The 19,808-nt window shown below is 38.9% G+C and overlaps 1 protein-coding gene across 1 annotated transcript; it reads right to left on the reverse strand.

Annotated features, from left to right (window-relative positions):
- Positions 1 to 1,387: 1,387 nt before the first annotated feature.
- Positions 1,388 to 19,564, reverse strand: LOC140246860 (nucleoporin NUP35-like). The gene is made up of 10 exons (XM_072326187.1): positions 19,454 to 19,564; positions 14,432 to 14,559; positions 11,698 to 11,824; positions 10,377 to 10,434; positions 8,980 to 9,097; positions 8,299 to 8,352; positions 6,299 to 6,368; positions 5,093 to 5,221; positions 4,535 to 4,723; positions 1,388 to 3,759 (listed from the first exon to the last, which is right to left on the reverse strand). The coding sequence occupies exons 1-10, from the start codon at positions 19,562 to 19,564 to the stop codon at positions 3,682 to 3,684; spliced, it is 1,062 nt and encodes a 353-aa protein (XP_072182288.1). The 3' UTR covers positions 1,388 to 3,681.
- Between the last annotated feature and the right edge of the window lie 244 nt (positions 19,565 to 19,808).

Consider the following 19,808-nt stretch of genomic DNA (forward strand, 5'->3'; position numbering starts at 1 on the left):
TGAAATTATGAGCCTCCTACATGTATGTCATCATCCTTGTTCGTCATATGAAGAACTTTTTTTCTTCTTTTTGTTGTTGTTGAAAGTATGGGTTTATCTTCTCAAGGACCACGATAAAATCCACAAATCTATCCATGGCACTATTGCGTAATGTACGCGATATGAATTTTATAAATCATATGGAATACCCCTTTACTATATTCATGGGCATTCTCCTGTATAGACAAGCTTGTATGTATAAAGATTTTGTGCCAAAATTGAATGATTGGCAACAAATTAAACACTTTGATTAACAACCATCATAATGTGTCTCTTTCTTCATTTGTTAGTGTACTGAATACCCAAGTTTTAGAAGGGGGTAATATTTCTTTAAAGTCATTGTTTTTGTTTAAAAATTTTTGTTCACTTCAAAGATACGTAGTAATGACTATATTATGAATATGTGTTTAATGCTTGTAATGTCATAATTGATGAAAAAGAAACAAACAAAACAGAAACAAAACCAAAAACAACAACAACAAAAAAATATCTGGCCACAGTACCATTACAACTAGTGCTGGCCTAAAAGAGAGGAGAAAAAAACAAACAAACAAACAAACAAGCAAACAAACTACAAACACACACACACAAGGTTGTGGTCAGTCTTAAAGGTACAGTTTACCTTTGGGAACAGTGATCTTAAAAAATTTCAAGTTATCGCATTTGATGCATATACAGTAGTATGTAGGTCAGTTGCATCACAAAACATCCTACCATATAAACGTTTTACAATAAAACCTAAAATATAGGGAGATATTCCTGTGTTTCTCATTAAACCATAACTGTAGACGGTTTAGTCTAGAAACAATTTTATTATAACTATTGTTCACATTTCGTATATTCAACAGTACTTAACACTGATTATAATGCTTCAAATTTTTACATTGGTTGTTTCCATCTCTAATGCACATTTAAGAACTATTTTGAAGCACTAAAGCTGGTTTTTTGTTTCATCTGCAAAAGGTAAATTATGCCTTTAAAAAAGACACACACACATACACACACACACACACACACACACAAGATGCATGGGGTGTGTACGCATCTCTTCATTATGCTTGAATTTTATGCATCAGAAATAACCCAGAAGTTATGCTGCATCAATCAGTATAAACACCGTTGTTTGCGTGCTCATTTTAGTACGTGTGTATGTATGTTCGATGTATGTCTACATTTCAGCTGGTACCTGATAAACACTCTCAACACAGATAGCAGCAAACAAGCAAAAAAAAATTAAAAATAAAAAAAATGGGGGGTAAAAATAAATAAGGCTACCACACCGCAGCACAAGTGAATGGGCAACTTGAGACAAAGAATGCAGTAGAGTTTGTAGACCATAATATGTGATAGAAATACATTATTAAACTTTATTAACAGCCACATTCCCATTTTTGATTAAAATCTGTCTGGAACTGGACAGAGTACACCCTCAAATCCTATACAGCATCCGTAGATGAACACATACGTGATCCCATACCGTCCTGCAATCAAGATATGTGTGTGTGTGTGTGTGTGTGTGCATGTGTCTGTTTTTGTAGTGTAACACATTATGTATACCTTCGTAGATTAAATGAGCAGTATTATCTTGTACATTTTTGTTCATAAACATTGTGTGGATTTCAAGGCTTTATTTGTCAGACGTTTGATTATATGGGGTTCCTCAAAAAACAAAACAAAACATAATTAAGTGTATTAGACAAATAAACGACAAGAGATATGCAAATATTACCAATAGTAAGTTGGAAATTAGTAAGTACAAATTGTACTTTGTCAGCTAACCTAAGGCATGTAAATGAATCATCTGAAATATTAAAAACTAGGTATCTGTATTCCTCACAATTCCGGTATAAAAGGGGATATCACAGGTATACATAATCTGCAGTACCATATTAACAATACATTTAATCTTCAATCTAGAATAATGGGAATGTGTACATACATGAACAGTGTTCAGCCATCTTTTTTTCCTTCATTTTGTTTGTATGCTGACAATCTGCCCTATCAAACTGTACGGTCTGTATACTGCTTTGAAGGAAGACATATTCTTTTAATTTGCTTATCTGTTAAAAGTCTACATAATGAGAGAAAGCAAACCTTGCCACAGGCAAGCATGAGATGTTTCTAGAGAAGCTGGGAAATCATTTGTGACCATGCACCACAAAACAAACAAAAAGTCGCACACACTGATTTTGTGTGAGGACTGAAAATAGGTGAAATGGTCAACCTCACCGATCTTGACTTTTTCATATTTTCTGACAGAGCAAGTCTTCTTCTACATTATGCTAAAATTTGGGATCATTAAAAGGGAAGGAAAGTGTGTTTTTCAGCAGTTTATCTTGAACATTTTTTGGTAGAATAGTGTGATTAGATGTGTTTTTAAGAGTCCCCTTTTCATTTCTTAAAAACCTTGTACACACTCCTCACTTTCAACTCTAATATCTTTTGAAAGGATGATGCTACCGCTTTGAAAGTTAGCATCAATTATGAACAAAATGTGTTGATAAGGCACGCTCAATTTCAGTCTAATCTGATAATCCCTTCATTGTTGTTACTCTGGTGGTTTACATCCTGTTTTTTGTCCCATTCGTAGCACAGCCAGCACGGCTTGGTAAAGATCTAGTGCTTGAATAGACACTGTACTTCAGAGCCTCTTTTCTCAGTTCTCACTTTTCCCCGAGTGTGTGTTCTCTTTCCAATATTTAGATAGGTTAGGAGAGTCCATTTGATTGGATTTATACATCATTTCAAAGCTTAATGTCTGCTTTTTTAGATTATGCTCTTAACTATTAAAAATTTTATGTCTGGCGACTTTCTGTGCCTTTTGTGATGCAGGGTCACATTTTGAAGAAATACAATAATCTGTTACAATGGGTATAAGTAGTAGGAATTACATGAAGTTCGAACTTTTAAAACAAAGAAAAGAAACCTTTCAGCCACAGATTGTAACTACATGTGGCTGTACTATTCCTGTGCTTATTTTTATATGATCTCTGTAAAAGGGTTGTCAAACAATCCCGGGATTCCCATACATTTTTATCAATGAACACAAAATCAGACGAGTCTGCAGAAGACTCTCATAAAATCAACCCCTTTTAACAGGGTAACAAAACTTTGACATCCAAAAACTATTCTACTAGGTGCTGCTAAATATCAGTGTGAACTTTTTGGGCAAGGCAAATTACAGTCAACCTCCCTTATATGTCGACTTCAAGAAAGAAAAGTGCGTATAACAAAAAAGGAAATAAATAATCAGTCATATGGATATAAATGCATTTTTGCTCTAGATTGTATCAGTCAAAATCAGGCAGTGGTCTGCTTTATACTCCTTTTTTCCTGTTTAATAGGATGGGCTTATATTGCTATGACATGCATTTCCCATAGACACCTGCCTAAGGTTATACTCTGGACTAGTCTTCAGTGGGTCTCACAGAAGATGCTGCTTCCAGTGGTGATTCTGATGGTATAGTTTGTGTCCCAGGTTAGCCACCGATATCCTATCATCACAGGCAATGGCTTTATAGTTCATTTTCTCCCTTCAGTGGAATGGAACAATCAGAACATGACAGGGACCCAGTCAAAGGGCAGAGCAGTCCACTATAAAGCTAGGGGGTGTTTTGAAGGTCTTTCTGATGGAGGGAGACATCACCATCCAAACATGTACTCCAGTGTCTTGCTAACAACATTGCTTGATTTCTGTGGTGTCTTGCTTTCTTGGATGACCTGCATGGAAGAAGAGAGTGGAGACAATTGAATGCTTGGTGTGAATGGGAAGAGAAGTTAAACATTATTCTGTGTGAATGAAAGGGTGAATGAATTCCCTGCTGTGGATGTAAGAATGATAAAAGTATTTTGTAAGGATGAAAGAATAGATGAATTCATTGGTGTGAATGAGAGGAGAATGGTAACAGCATTCTGTGTGAATGAGAATGGATGCATTGCATGCAGCTTGGCATGAGGAGGTAGATGGTTTTTAGTTCTTTCCTATCCTTTTTGATACACAACATAAATTGACTGGCCTAATCAAAGGGCAGAAAATGGCAGTTCCAAACTTTCAATTCACTGCAACAAGGCCTTCACCCTGTTGTTAGCATTGACAGTCATAAGCAAATGAGTTAGAGATCCAAAGGCATAGGTGTCATTTTGAGTGTCACACTAGATCTGCCATTTTCATTCTTATTCCTGAGTAGGAAACACGTTGTCTGTACACCATTTGCAATGAGTAGTTCAGTAAAACAAATATTGCTAAATTTGCCCACAGGCTTCTACGTGTACAAGTACTGTAAAATGAGGAATGTTTGCGAGCATTTTAATTTCAAGAATTTTGCGAGAGCCAAGTTTTGCGAAATTAAAATGCACGCGAAGGCTCTTGTCTGCACTATATGCATTCAATGCCAGAGGCACTTTGCGAAAATTTCATGCTGTGGAAAAGGTCGTCGGCTCCAATTCGCAAAAAAAAATTCATGCCGCAAAAAATGTCAGGTTTTACAGTATTCACCTCATGTGGATTACTAGCAGCCTTGTAAGCTGCTGTCAGGGGTCGAATGGGGGTACATTTTGTGGTCAGGGCTGGGTCCATGTTCTCCCCACTCTGGGATACCAGTCGCTTGGCAGGGGTGACCGGCGTGTCCCTTACACCGGTGGTGTTCAGGGCGCAGGTGTCTGTAGTGCCCCCACTCATGACATCCTGTGATAAAAGAGAAATAATAATGAACAAATAGATGGATACATGAAAGAATGAATATATCAATGAATTAATTAATGATTCAATCACTCACTCACTCACTTAATCAATAAATCAATCAACCAATCAATCAATCAACCAAGGAAGCAAGCAATCAATAAACCAATCAAAATAATAGCAATGTGAAAAATGTAACCATCTGATGTCAGTACACGATGTCAACTCTTCACGGGCCATGATCATACACTCGCCTCCAACGAAATGCTGCATTTTAATATCATAGTCAACATGACATGGTAAAGTGATAACAGACAGTAATGTACAATCCTAATGGCATGATGATTGCTCTGTCATCATGCTGGGGGAACAAACCTTGTCTATACAGGGAGTGACGCCAACCATGATGTTGCCACCAAAGACTTTCCCGTTCTTGCTTAGGGCTTTCCTGGCCTGGATACGAGAGCTGTATTGTACATGCATCCAGTTACCTGAACTGGCAACCTTGAAAGGCATTTGTTGGAAATGAAAAAAAAAAAAAAAGGAAATGGAACAGTCAAATCATTTTTTTCTAAATATTTTTATTATTATTATTGCTATTATTATTATTATTATTATTATTATTATTATTATTATTATTATTATTATTGTTAGTATTATTATTATAACTATTATTATCATTATTATTAATAATAATATTATTATTATTACCACTACTACTACTACTACTACTATAACAATTACAATTACTATTACTATGTTTATTACTATTACTATTGCTACTACTACTTTTCATTATCATTATTTCTTCTATAAAACATTCCATGACATCTCAAATGGCACAGAGGTGCGACAAGATGATTCTATTTGCCGACTACTGCTAGTAACCTTGGACTAACCATAAAGGGTCGTCGTCATAATTAATACCTGTTTTCCAGTGTGGGGGAAGTGAATCGCTTCGAGTATACACCCCATCAATATGTTCATGAGTTTGTCTACAAGGAGACTTTAAATGAAAGGTGTTCATTAATGTGACACATATGCTCCTCCAACAATTGCTCCAGTCTTATTTTCTCCAAGGACTTTGGGTTAAGGATAGAGGTGTGATAGGGTTCTAGGTTTAGTTTGATGTGAGGATTGGAATTAGGGTTAGGGTTATGTTTGTAGGTACATGTAGGTTTTACGTGTGGCTTACATGCAAATATTTTATGGGAGCAAATGTCACAGGAACAAATCGTCGCTGGGGCGACAAGACCTCGTATCTACAAAATGTCAAGTGTTCAGGAGAGCCAAAAAACATGGCGGCCAAAGCACTAAAGTGAATGGGATAGCATTTCCTTTGACATGCCGTGGTGGTTTCATTTATGGGGTAAGACAGTTGGGATTTGGACAGGACACCACTTAACCCATTATTTGACCATTGATCCAAACAAGTCATTTTCACCAAAATTGCAGATACAAGGCCTTGTCACCCCAGCGACGAAATGTCATGGAACCATTCACAATAAGTTTATAAGTTGCTCCACTTAAGCAAAGAGCAGAACTTTTAAGTAGATGAATTGAAAGCTCTGAAATACTTACCACATGTCTGACCATGTTGCCGTACTGTGAAAACTGTTGTAGGATGTAGGATGTTGCAGCAGGTTGAAACCTGCAATAGTGTGAAAAAGTAAAAAAAGAAAAAAAAAAACAAACAAACTGGAGATAATTGCTGATCTTCTCTTACTCCTAAACCAGCTGATCAGGGAAAAGGAAGCCTGAATAGATACATGAGAATTAATATTCCATCAAGGGTTGACTTGGGGCTGCCAAATTATACAGACATGACAACATACAGCTGCACAATAATCTTCCTCCCAAAATAAACACATTTTGAAGGCAAAAATAATATTTTGCTAAAAAAAAAATACCAACAAACAACAATAACAACAAAAATGACACATAAAGTGTTATGTATGCCACTGAATAAAATTTGGAAATATAAAAAAAAAAACATAATACGCTATTATAAACATACTTTCTTCTTTATGATGAAGACATTAACGAACAACATACTGCAGAACAAGCAAATACACATACTATTTCGTAGCTCTATTGAATGCATGAATCAAGACTGTCAGAAACACTCAAGTCTGTTTAACCATTTGAGTGCACTGGGCGCTGATTAGCAAAGAAAATCCCAAGGCATTGTATTCATTGTACAGAGTCCCTCAGGCCTGACATGTGAAGGGTTAACAATAGAAAAAAACAGATCACACTCAGCAGGACAAGAGTTTGATGTAAAAATGTGTTGCCTGATTCAAGTACCAGTACTGGACTCTTCCATTATTGGGCAGGGGTTAAAGAGTGGTTTCTGTTGCTATTCTTCAATACACAGTAACTAGTTCACGTGCATTACAGCTGGTGTTATTATGTCCAATCAGTATTCATCGCATAATCGGGCATCTGATAATCGGGAACCTCGCTTAAATGACATACGCTTCCCAGAAACATTTCCAATGTATGTTATTTTCACTGGATAATCGGGTGGGGACCTCTGATAAACGGGAAAATTTTTCTTCAAGCGATCTTTGATTTTGTTGATATTTTACACAAAAAATCTACCAAAATACCACAGCAATATTTCAAAGATTCCCTATCAGTTGTCGTTTTACATCGAACTTACAAAGCAAGCTTCGGACTGGTGTGTTTTGACCTCCGTCCATCCAGTACAGGTACATTTCAGCTCGCTGCCCGCCTTCGCTTTTCTGTACATGTGTATGTATGGCGAGCTAGATCGCTACATATTGACAACACATGTACAGTGCAGTGATCGCGGCAAGTAAACAATCAGGCCGTGATGATTGAATGATTGAAGGACTTTTCATTGACGTTCCCACATCAGTTCTGGGTAATCATTTCCCATGGTTGTGGATATGTATTTATACGGAACGCCCTACGTATCCAAGAATTCTACGAATGTTTAAGAAAGTGCTAGCTACGTGTAACTTTTAATCCACATATTTTGTGTTCGAATAGAGGTGACAGAAGAAGAACCCGGTTGCGATTACTCTACATCATTGCGAGAATGCAGGGAGAGCTAGAGGGTCGCGCCGAGGGGTAGCGTGGTTGTGTATTCATGTACATGTACAGTACGTCAGTATGCATGTGTGTGTGTGTGTGTGTGTGTGTGTGTGTGCACTACATGTACATGTCGTATGCCGTTAGTGTATGGTGAGTGCTCATCGTGAAATCGGGCACCCCGCTTAAAGGGGCCGTGTTTGCTACTCCCAACCTGTCCCGATTATGCGATGAATACTGTATTTCTTTTTTTATTATTACTATCATTTCATACAAGCTTTTGGGTTCTCAAAGACCTCCCAGACTCGTACACTTGTAGAACAGTTATGGCAAGTGTTTCACACCTTGGTGCCAAGCTGTTGTACTATAGCACTTCCTACATTTCATTAAATCACAGCAGAAGCAAACTACATGTATTTCTTGCTCTTTTCATGACACATTCATACATTGGAAGCCTCACTGAGAAGGAAAGAATCAGCATTGCAAAGAATGATAGAATTCTTCTTGAGAATCGCCCTTACCCAAATATTGTGACCCATGTATCATCCAGTTGATCATCTGGCTGTAGCTGTTCTCTGTTTCAAGAGATAGTTACATACAAGGACATTAATGAACCTCTAAGCAGGGAACTATGGCCATACAGAAGCAGAGCTAAAGCTTACAGGTAAGAACAGGTAATCATGCCACAATTATCCTTACAGAGGTAGCAATAATGAAACTGTCAACCTCTATGCGGACAATAAACAGCACAAAAAGCATATGACATGTATAAAAGTGTGATAGATTAAAGACGGAGGAAAACCCTGAAACCTTTCTGTACAAAGATGTAGCAAACACTTTCTCCTTGAATCATTTTATGAAAAGTTTAATTCAATGATGTGCTATGTTTGACAGTATTAAAACCAGATGTGTACAGCAACACAGAGTAAATGCAATTTGTGCCGTGGGTGTTTCCTAAAGACACTAAAACTTTGAAATTCTACAACTTTATTCTCTCACGAGTACAGTGGACTCCAGTTATAACGAAGTCATCGGGACCGGCAGTTTTCTTTTGTTATACAATGTATCAAACTTGTTATATAACCAAACAAACAAAAATGCATAGAGTCGATTATGTTGCAGCTTGAATTTTCACTTTGTTATAACCATGCTTGTTAAAACAGGAGTACACTGTACATAATGATAAATGAAAAGCTGCTCACCCCTGTGTGTAGAATGGATCCACCTGGGGTGGTGAGGGTGGTGCCTGCATGGACCACTGGCTGGACTGTACCATACTTGTGCGAGAGGGCGAGAACAGGCGACTTGCGGAGGGGGATTCTAGAAATATGTAGGGGGTAAATACAATTGAAATCAGTACAAATATTTCAACTTACCTTATCTGAAAAAAAGGAACAAGGGGTACGATGATTTCTTCAAATAGAGTTCTATACTGGCTGTCTCTCTCTTTTTTTTTTTTGTCCCCCTTTACCCTTTCTCATCATTCCACTGCATATTAATGTATACTCAAAAGAACGTTTCCCTATGTGAAATGGGAAATTAGCCAATCAGAGTAAAACGCTTACCTTGCTTCTTCCTTCTCTCAGCAAATGAAGACAGTACTGTCTAGATTCAAACTTTAAGCTTATAGGCTATAATAAATTCTTCTCTTGAGATGAAATGCACATCCACATTTTGATTTTTTTTGTGCACATGATATGATTACGGTATATCAATACAGCCTTTGGCTCATGTCAACTGCAAACAACACTAATAATGACTTTTTGCAGAAGGTGATGGACAGAAAAGTCCTTGAAACTAATGGGACATTGCACTGCTGTATGCCATGAGAAGTATACAAATAAATGACTGAACATGTTGCTGTGAAAATTGCCATAAGAAGATCAGTCACATATATGTGACCCGCTACAACAAAAGGATCCGACAGTCGGGGGAGGACAATTTTCAGAAAATGGCATGACATTATTCCTTAACTCTTCTTTAATTTCATGTATAGCACGACTCATAAAAGTACTCGGTTGCGGAGATATCGATGATTTTATTACCGCATGTCAAGTGGTTGAAGAAATCAGAGTTTCGAGAAAAACGCCTTCAAAGTTTCCCTTCCAACGCTGTCATGATCAAGGGGAGATGTGAGAGTTTTCACCGCTTGACAATATAAGGCATGCTCCTAGCAACCTCAGGGATGTTCATTCAAGCTTAGCGCCAGCGGTCTACGCATGGCCAATCAGTAATCAGGATGCGACATGTGAGCACTGACCAATAAGATCACTCCCTCGTTGCTAGGGGCGGAGTCTTACTGCGGCACTAAATCCAAATCTTCGGACACGTTTCTGTTACGTTGAAAGTCGGAAAATCATGGCCCAGAAAAACGCTGATTTCTTGCCTTTCCTTTGATCATTTAGCTTCAAAATTTTGGCAGATGATAGACAAAACATTAGACTACAAGATTATGCCAAAAACAGAAATCTGTTTGTTCTGACCAATTTTGATGATGTGACTTCAAACTCGATTTTCTCTACTCAGCCGTCAGCAACTTTAGGATCCTTTTGTTGTAGCGGGTCACATATATATTTTTTTTTTTTAAATTCTAACTTACCTGTTTGTGTCTGAGATAGCCTTGGTGTTAGTGGTGGTGCTTGCATGGAGAACTCAAGCTGGTGGGATCAATAAAAAATATGAATTTTGATATTACGAAATTAAATTCTTAAATTCTTAATAGTTTGAATTGAACAATCAATACCAATAAGACTACAAAATTATGCTGTACTCTACATGGGGATTTTGAGGACGGACTGATTTTGCTAATACAAGCATTTCCCATTAGACACTTACAGGAGGATACTCGGACTTGTCCTCAACAGGTTAAAGGTAGGGAATCCCATTCGCATGCCTTAAATGAAGAGTTGTATAAATACAGTGGTATATTGAAGAGAGTATCATTTTAGAAACTCCCATAAAGTATTGAAATTGGAAGGTAACATTTAGTACATTTTTATTGATCGTTAGATTTTGAATTGAATTTTTTTCGGGGCTCACCGTAACTTCCGGTACATTACTAGGCTACCTTTGCAGACCCATGCACTGCATGTGTGTCCATCATGTATATTTTGTGAAGAAAGTTCATCAAAACTTACAAACATTTCTATATACATTCTTGCCACACACTCTATATGTTATTACATCAGCTCTTATACTTTTAGATTTGTGTTTATAGATTAAAAAAAAAATACAGAAGACTGCAACAAAAAGGCTTAAGTGTGGCTGACACACAGAACTACTGAGTAGTTGAGTTTTGTGCATTATTCAAATTGTAGATAACTGTTGACTTCCAAATTTCTCAGCAGTGGCCTAAACAAGTCCCCTGAGGTTCATATTTAATGTTTTGCTGCATTTTGGGAGGTCTGTAAAAGGTATCCCCTACCTTTAAAATAGACAGCTTTATGAACAGAAACACATTTGATGCCACTTATTCTTTCCTCAGTTCCTACAAAAACACATAGAACATAGAATACCATAGGAGTAGATATATCATGTGGAGAGCAGAACTAAACTGTCTATTTGTAGTCCAGTCAACAATAACCTGGAGCTTAATTTTTGTTTGCCTTTGTCTAATTTTATGTATTATTGGCCAATGTCTTAGCCTTCACAGTGACGACATTGAGACATCAAACATTGAAATGCCACAGGAGACTTGTCAATTGAGAGGAAAAGAAATAAACACTGCATGGAACTTTACATCTTCCCATTCGTGAGCTGAGTATCTGTGCTTTTTCGCACAAAGTACATGTATTTCCACAATTGTAGATTTGACTCAACAGTATTTTCTATTTGCTTAAAAGAGCTTTCCCATGGAACTGCTGTTTGTTCTTTGGTTTGTTTTTATTCTCTTGCAAATATATTGTAATGTATAAACTTACCTGTCTTTTCTCTGGCATGTCATAAACAGCAGGGCTCCCTCTACTGGCATCCACAGGGTCATAGAGTCCAGCCACCGGAGGGGCATTCCCCTTGTCCTTGGGTGTGTGGGAGACTTGAGTTGGGATCCTAGAAAGGAGACACATTTGAAATAGTAAGGGATGCAAAACTTGTAAACAGCATGGAGGTATCATGAGGGTTATAAAGGAGTGCTTTGGAGGAAAAGCAGTATTTTTTACCCGTCCTACGATTGTAGAATAGACAAATCTGTACATGTAATAACAAAACTTGGTGTGAAAACAAAGCATTACACATTACGTTTTTGTGTGCCAAACTGTAAACCCCCCCCCTCCCCCCCCCCCCCCCCCCCCCGAGTTCCTAGAAAATTCCAAGCTTTGATGTCATGTAAATTTTGTGACAAAGCTACAACTTCTCTCACAATGACTACCAACGGTAGTACAGCAGTGGCTACATGTATGCTATGTGCTTTTTGACCAGGTCTGGAAAGCGTGAATTTCGCACACATAACCATGAATATAAATCAAAATTTACTTTAAAATCTAGCAGCAACGCCCCTACCTATTCAAGCACCAGCTAATGCAAGCTGCATGTTTGAGGAATGGGATAGATAGTGAAGCTTTCATTGTACCAAGGCATTTGGCAATTTATTGTTTGGGAAGGATTAACAGTAACAAACTTGGCACGCTGATGACTGAGTCAGGCATGCAAATGTGGTACATAATGAGTTCAACTGGTTAATAATTTATGTAAGGAACCTGTGGTATCTTTGGGGGAAAAAGAAAGGTATAAAATCCTGTGAAAAAGTAGCAGTCAGCATCTCTGCAATATGCATGTGATAACTGTTCAGTATGACAAATGCGGGTAAATACCTTTCTGAGGTCCTTTCACATATCACGTTGACTGCTAATCACTGCACACAGTAATAATCCCTAATATCAAATTTAAACTAGCCCCAAAAGAAGATATCAACATACAGAAAAACTAGAAATGTCGCTATGGCGACTGATGCCTCCGCCACAATGCATGATCCTCCAAATAGGCGTATAGTACAATGTCTTCACAATGTGTGATCCATGACAGTTTCACATAACTGGCAAAATATTGATATGACAGGTTTGTCAGAAATGTCTTGAACTGGGTTTGCTATAATTTTCTAAGAGTGCAGGTACACATATTTCGGGAATTTTGGGGAAGTTTATGCATTGAGTAATTTCCAAGGTATGTAGAAAGAGTGTGATGACGGTACAGAATAGATTTTTTTTTTTTTTTTTTGGGGGGGGGGGCATTGAAACCTGGCTTTTGACCCTTAACCTTTGACTTTTGACCTTCTGGCTGGAAATTTCCCGGAGAATCTCCATTAGGTAATGCATGTATTAAGTTTTGAAACTAATAATGCAAGCATTGCATATACTAGTATATGAGGGAAATAGTAAAATTTTGAGGAGTTGACCTTGACCTTTGACCCCTGACTATTGACCCATGACCCCTAAATTCCCTAGATAATCCCTGCCAGACAGTACATGCATATGAACCAAGTTCCACGAAGATACATTGAACTATTTGCGAGAAAAGTGATATTGCAACATTTTCACCTAACCTTTGACCTTTTGACCTTATGACATGAAATTCTCTCTCTCTGGAGAATCTTTACGCAATAGTACATGTCCACACCAAGTTTCAAGAAAATACCTTCAGGCATTGCATAGATATGGGGGAAATTGCAACATTTGTAGCATTTGACCTTGACCTTTTGACCTTTGACCTCTTGCCAATGTCACTAAAATCTACTCAACTAATTGTCCCATCATACATCATCCTTGGACCAAGTTTGGTGAAAGCTGCTTCATCCAGTTTTGAGTTATCACATAAACAGATAAATTTTAGGATTTGACCTTGATCTTTGACCTTTGACCTCTGTCCGATTTCATTGAACAAATTATCAAGAAATTGTCCCATCATACATCATCCTCCACCAAAGTTTGGTGAAATTTGCTCCATCCAGTCTTAAGTTATCGCGTAAACGGATACAAATTCATGATTTGACCTTGACCTTTGACCTTTAGCCGATTTCACCCAAAATCCAATCAAATAATTGCCCCATCATACTTCATACTTGGACCAAGTTTGGTAAAATTCCAGAAAATATTACTCAAGTTATCGCGTAAACGAAAGTGGACAGACGGACATAAGGACGTACGGACGGACGGACAACCCGAAAACTTTTTGCCTCCGGCACCACTTCGTGGCGGAGGCATAATGACTTTCCCTGATGTCATGTACATACCATATCTCTCTCTTTCTCTTCAAACCTGCAACTTCCAAATATATTGTCCTGTAACACAAATTTATCTTTGGATGTAAGAGGGTGGAAGACTTTCAATATCAAGGATTTTAACCAAATGAGGACAAGCTGATTTAGCCACTAAACACACACTTCCTATGGCCACCTTAACCCGTTGAGGACGGTTTGATTTTGCTACAACACCTGTTTCTCATAGACGCTTGCCTGAGTATACTTGGTACTCATCTTCAACGGGTTAAGATAAAGATAGGTTTAATACGGACCAAGAGTGTATAAAACACAGCTATTCAGCATAATAGTAGGGCACAGATGCTGTGCCATGGTATTTTCTTCTTTTCTTCAGTCGATACGAGAGAATCCTGTGCATCCTGAACGGGGTAAGGATTCAACCCATGGATGCATCACAGGCCAACCTTGGTGTCTGGTAACTGCGACTCTCACTCCGCTCCAGTCTGAGGGCGCTGTCTCTTGCACCGAGTGTCGACGGCGTCAGCGAGCGCGATGGACTTCTTAGGAGGGATCTTTGTCGCCCGGACCCTGGCTGTAAGACAGAGAAAAACAAACAACAACAGAAATGTCAAGAACAATAAATGAGGCATGTCAATAAACTCTTTGTAGTGGTTTGCTACTACATGTATTAATCTTTGATATTTTCATCAAGTGTATGGGCAAATGCTGTTCAAAGTGTAAAGCTTGTAAGTCTGGCACCAATGGAAACTTGAACACACTGTACAAATGACCCACATACACACAGGCACACAGAAATGCGTCATGAGATAATTGTGAATGCTACAGCAGAGACTCCAACCCTAAGCACCTTCTGATCTGGAGATTCTCCCGCCTGAAACCCCTAGCAAACGGGAGACTCCAACTTGATGTGCGCGAAGCGCATGTCACGAGCGCAAAGTTCCTTGCGGCCGGGGTCCAGGGCCCGCTTGGGCCCTGGAAGCTCTAATGATTAGGGTTCTTGATGCTGTCTCGTGCTATCTAAAGGCTTATTTTTCAACATACGAAGACACTAAAGTAAGAAATCATTTCAAACGGGAGACACAGAGCCAGGACGGGAGAAATTAAATCTCAAACGGGAGAACGGGAGATTTTGCAAATGTGGGCTTTCGGCGGGAGATCACCCGTCGAAAGCAGGAGAGTTCTGCCCCCCCCCCCCCACGGAAGAAAGCAGTAACTGCATAGCTGCTGAGCTGAGATAAATGCGATTTTGTGTTTTTTGCAGATTCTTTAAAAACACAGAAACATTCAAAAATAATTTTGTGGTATGATTATGCACCATACCTAGTTGTCTAACAGTACCTAGGAAAAAATGATGTTTCCGTTATTTTTTAAATGTTATTTAGGAAAATGCAGTTACTGCGGTGGCTCACCCTTGATTCTGGGTAGTTTCCCCACGGAAAAAAGCAGTAACTGCAGACGGCCAGGAGTCTGCTGTTTTCCCCATGGAAAAAAGCAGTAACTGCACATGCCACATGACCATAGGAGGAGAATTGTTACCACCACCAGGTTATAAAGTTCTTCTACTTTCTGGTTATTCTAGATCTATAAGATCTAGGACCTATCGCTAGGCCTAGACTAGGTCTTGTAGATTGAATGGCATTCTGTGTAAAAATAAGGTAGACACCTATGTACCCTAATTGAACTTTGGAGTGCCCGGCCTGGCCCCTGACACATGACCCTGGACTAGACAATAAAGTCAAGTCTCTTCGTCTTAGATCCTAGTCGAACTCTGACGTTACACTTAAGCTAGACTACAGATCTATGCCCAATGTTAGTGCTAGACCTAGATCTATTACGTTAGATTAGGCCTAGGCCTACTGACATTTTGTCTAACACTAAACAGTTAACAATAGATTAGAATCTAGATCTACATGTACTCTGTAGCTTTAGATCTGGTAGACCTATTTTAAACTTTAGGGCCTACATCTAACATTAGACTAACGTTAGTGCATTAATGCTAGTGCTCATCTCCCTTCAATATATTTTCAGCTCACCTAGATTTTCTGGTTCTGGCCAAAGCCATGGCTACCATGACTTTTCCTCTGCAATTCATGATAGATTTACAGGCATGTCTGGACCGCAGAAACTGTGTGACAGCATGGTTAGCACTGGCATGATCACTCAAACTGTACCAGACCTGCAATACTGTGCATGCAAGTGATGACTGTGATGTGATGCAATGTTTAGCTAGTTACTGTATGCTGCAGAATTTATGCGCATGCAGCTGCTGCACGCGTATTCTGCACTCTGAGCGCGCTGAGTCTGCCAGGTTTGCTAGTCTCCAGAAAGAAGCTTTTTCTACAACTTGTCATATGATTCCCTGCGGGCAGAGTCAAGTTACTGGTGAAACAATCTTTTTATATCTACTCTCCTAAATTATGGGAGAAACTGCTGTTTACATTGTTAAAAAAAAATAAAAATTAGTAGAAAAAATAAATGGTATTAGGGAAAAAAATATACAGGAAGGACTATACAGAGTCTGAATGATAAAGACTAAATTGTTAGTTACTGCTTTCTTCCGTGGGCTTTGTTAGTTACTGCTTTTTCCGTGGGGAAACTTGCAAAGTTGAATCAACTGGATGCAGTTACTGCTTTTTGCAAAAGTGAAAAATTTTATTTTTGGTCACTTTCATTTTTCTTTTTGCAAAACTGACCTATTAACATTGGAGAGCATTGGGTAAACTATTCATTTTTGCAAAAAAGTAAACATTCATAAAAATGTCAGTTACTGCTTTTTTCCGTGGGGGGGGGGGGGGGGGGCAGAGTTGGAGTCTCTGCTACAGTGTATAACAAAATACGAAAAGCAGAATTAGAATACAATACACGGTACTTGAGATATAAAATTGTACATGTACATATACAAAATGTATGTATAAATAATAACAATAGTATAATACTAATAACTTAATGTACAAAAAACTGTACACACAAATGTGGCTAGGTACTACAAGATTCATTGTAATAGTGCTGCAGCAAAAGACAGAAGATGAATTCAAAGGAGAGATAGAGAGAGAAGATCTAGAGTGAAAATTAGTCACTTACTGACATTGCTGGGCTTTGATCACCAATTAGATATGCTGGAAGAAACTGATTTGAGAGACTGGCTTGTAGACTAGTTGTAGACTAGTTGAAGATGACTGGGGTGACCCCAAGGTCATGGGTTCAGCTCCGAAAACTCCTAACACACAAACAAAGCAAACCAAGCAAGACACATGTTTAACCTGTTGAGTTGTACAAATGGTCAATGCTGTAGCTGTACAAAGTCCTGATACAATATCAGGCAATTCGTACTGGAACTTTTTTGTTTGTTTGTTTGTTGTTGTTGTTTTTTTTTTCTTTCCCCTCCCTGTGCAGGGACATGACCGCATGATAATGAAGCTTTGACCCATTGAGGACGAGTCCCGAGTATACTCAGGCAGGTGTCTATAGTATGGGAAATGTGTGTTTTAGCAAAATCAGTCCATCCTCAACAGTTTAACATTACTATTGCATGGCATCGGACAGATGATGGGATGACCTGCTAGGAGCAAACTACAATGAAAAAATATTAAGAGTCACAATCCAGCAGTGTCTTGATGCCTGACCAAGCTAGTTAGGGATGTGGGGACATCAGACAAGGGAATGAGGTACCGATAGTAGGCACCATAAATATACATAGGGCCGTAAAATGCATGGTTAACGACAAGGGCTTCACATAATGCAGTCTATTAATGACATTAATTTGTTAATAATGAATGGACATCAGGAAAATATCACTAACAATAATATTCGATCCCTTAATGCCCATACGCCCAATTCCCTTCTTGAGAATGAGACAAAGCCAAAGGTAACTCTGCCTGCGCCTGGCTGATGCCCCAACACAACACAACAGCAACAACAAAATATAATCACAATCATATTCACAATTTAACTTTTCACAGTAGGAACCTACCGTTAACACATGCACACATTTTTTTTCTTTCTTTTTTTTTGCAAACCCAATTTTCACCATGTTGAATAGCTGTTTGGCCCTTAGTTATGAATATAGTGACCTGCTATAGAAATTAGAATCTAACAGGTTAAGTTTATCATGTGAGCAACCCAACAGGAATGTAGGACCATATTCATCAATTTCATGATAGATCTATGTCATTGATTATGTGTATTGTATTGTACGTTGTACTGTAGCTGATCTGTACTAAACACATGACTAAGCAATTGCTAAGGTACTACTTAGACCTAGAGTCTACTCCATACAGGCTAGGTCTAGATCTTAATCACCGGTCATTATGCCGATCACTTCACCTGTCATGTCACCGAGTAGAACTCTTTTCTACGAGTGCAAGAGATCAGTGTCATCGATCATGATCATGTCTGATCAGGCATAATCAACAAATTTGAAATTAACCCACACAAATATATACACATGGGACTGGGCAAAGGCAGCGCAAATTGAACGAATGATGGGCGCGCGTAAACGAATCTTTTCAGGATTGTGGGTTTATTTATGCATGAGCAGACTCCTGGAATTCCACAGACGATGAAATACATGTACAAAGCATAAAATAATGAGAAGGCAATTATGAGCTAACAAGCATAAAGTTAACTTTACTTACCTTGTCCGTCCATTTCGGCCAACAGGGCTGTAGCTGTGCAGGATTGAGTACTAGACCCGCGATATTTTTTCCGTACATGGAAACGCTACAGGACATGAATTATTCATAAGTTTAGCTGAAAGAATGAAATGCGCATGCGCACGGACTTGCGAGAATGAACGCCACATGCACATGATGCTGCAACGAGCTAGCTAGCTACTAGTACATGTGTATGAGTGTGTGTGTGTGTGTGTGTGTGTGTTGCGCACAATGGTTGCGCATGTATATGTTCGTGCGTAAACATGTCACTGCACTCACGAGGTGCGTACGATCGACCAATATCTGCTGCAGCTGCAGAGGAACTGCACTGTCGCTTGCGATCCAACACGTCACATACGTGTCATTTTAATTGCACACACGTAGCACTCTGTACATTGGATACAATCACGCTCACATATAACTTCTAATTGACTAATATTGGTTTGAAAACGTAGAACTAGACTCTACTGAAGTTCGATCTACTATTATTAGTTTACATATGGATTGGTCATGACTTATCGTTGTACATGAATTTCGAAAGTGCACTCGCGATGCTCGAGTCACTAGCATGGCATCACTGAGAAGTCGATTGTATGCACATTCGCTTCATAGGCGAGTACGAAGTAGGCCTACTGTTCTGTGGTAGCGGTTTATTTATCGACAAAAAGGGCGTGCGAAAGATTTCGGAAGAACTCTTTATTTGGCCATTTATGCATGTACGAATAGTGGTAATGTGGCATCAATTCCAGCCTATGGCTGTAGTTTAGGTTGCAGCTTGTAAAGCTGTTCATTTCACGCGAGCTGCGTATGTACCTGCTTCCAACAATCGACTGCACTTTCTTCGAACCCTGCATGCTCGCTCATGCTCGCCACGCCGGCTGCCCTGGCTGCGCTGACTATCACGATGCTGTCTGCTCCCCGCATATTTACCAGCGGGGTTAAGTAGGGCGCTCATAAGATTTTGTTTCTTCTTTTTTATTGTTTTCATAGCAAATGGCACTTAATCCCACGCGTACAATTCGTTCTTTACGCAAACAGCCATGATACGCAGGGTGCCGATGTCAAGGTACCCTGCCGATAGGTGGTACCCTTACCATACTCAGTACACTGTATGTATGTACAGTATGCGAGTCCGTTCATTCGTGTACAAATTGGCCGAGCTATAGAA

This window comes from Diadema setosum, chromosome 3, assembly GCF_964275005.1.
Source record: "Diadema setosum chromosome 3, eeDiaSeto1, whole genome shotgun sequence".
Lineage (NCBI taxonomy): Eukaryota > Metazoa > Echinodermata > Echinoidea > Diadematoida > Diadematidae > Diadema > Diadema setosum.

Coding starts and splice junctions, on each gene's coding strand:
- LOC140246860 (XM_072326187.1), bottom strand. CDS start 19,564: ATGCGGGGAGCAGACAGCATCGTGATAGTCAGCGCAGCCAGGGCAGCC. Junction 8,353..8,979: donor GATCCATTCTACACACAGGG/GTGAGCAGCTTT, acceptor CTCTTGAAACAG/AGAACAGCTACAGCCAGATG. Junction 4,724..5,092: donor TCACTCCCTGTATAGACAAG/GTTTGTTCCCCC, acceptor CTTTTATCACAG/GATGTCATGAGTGGGGGCAC.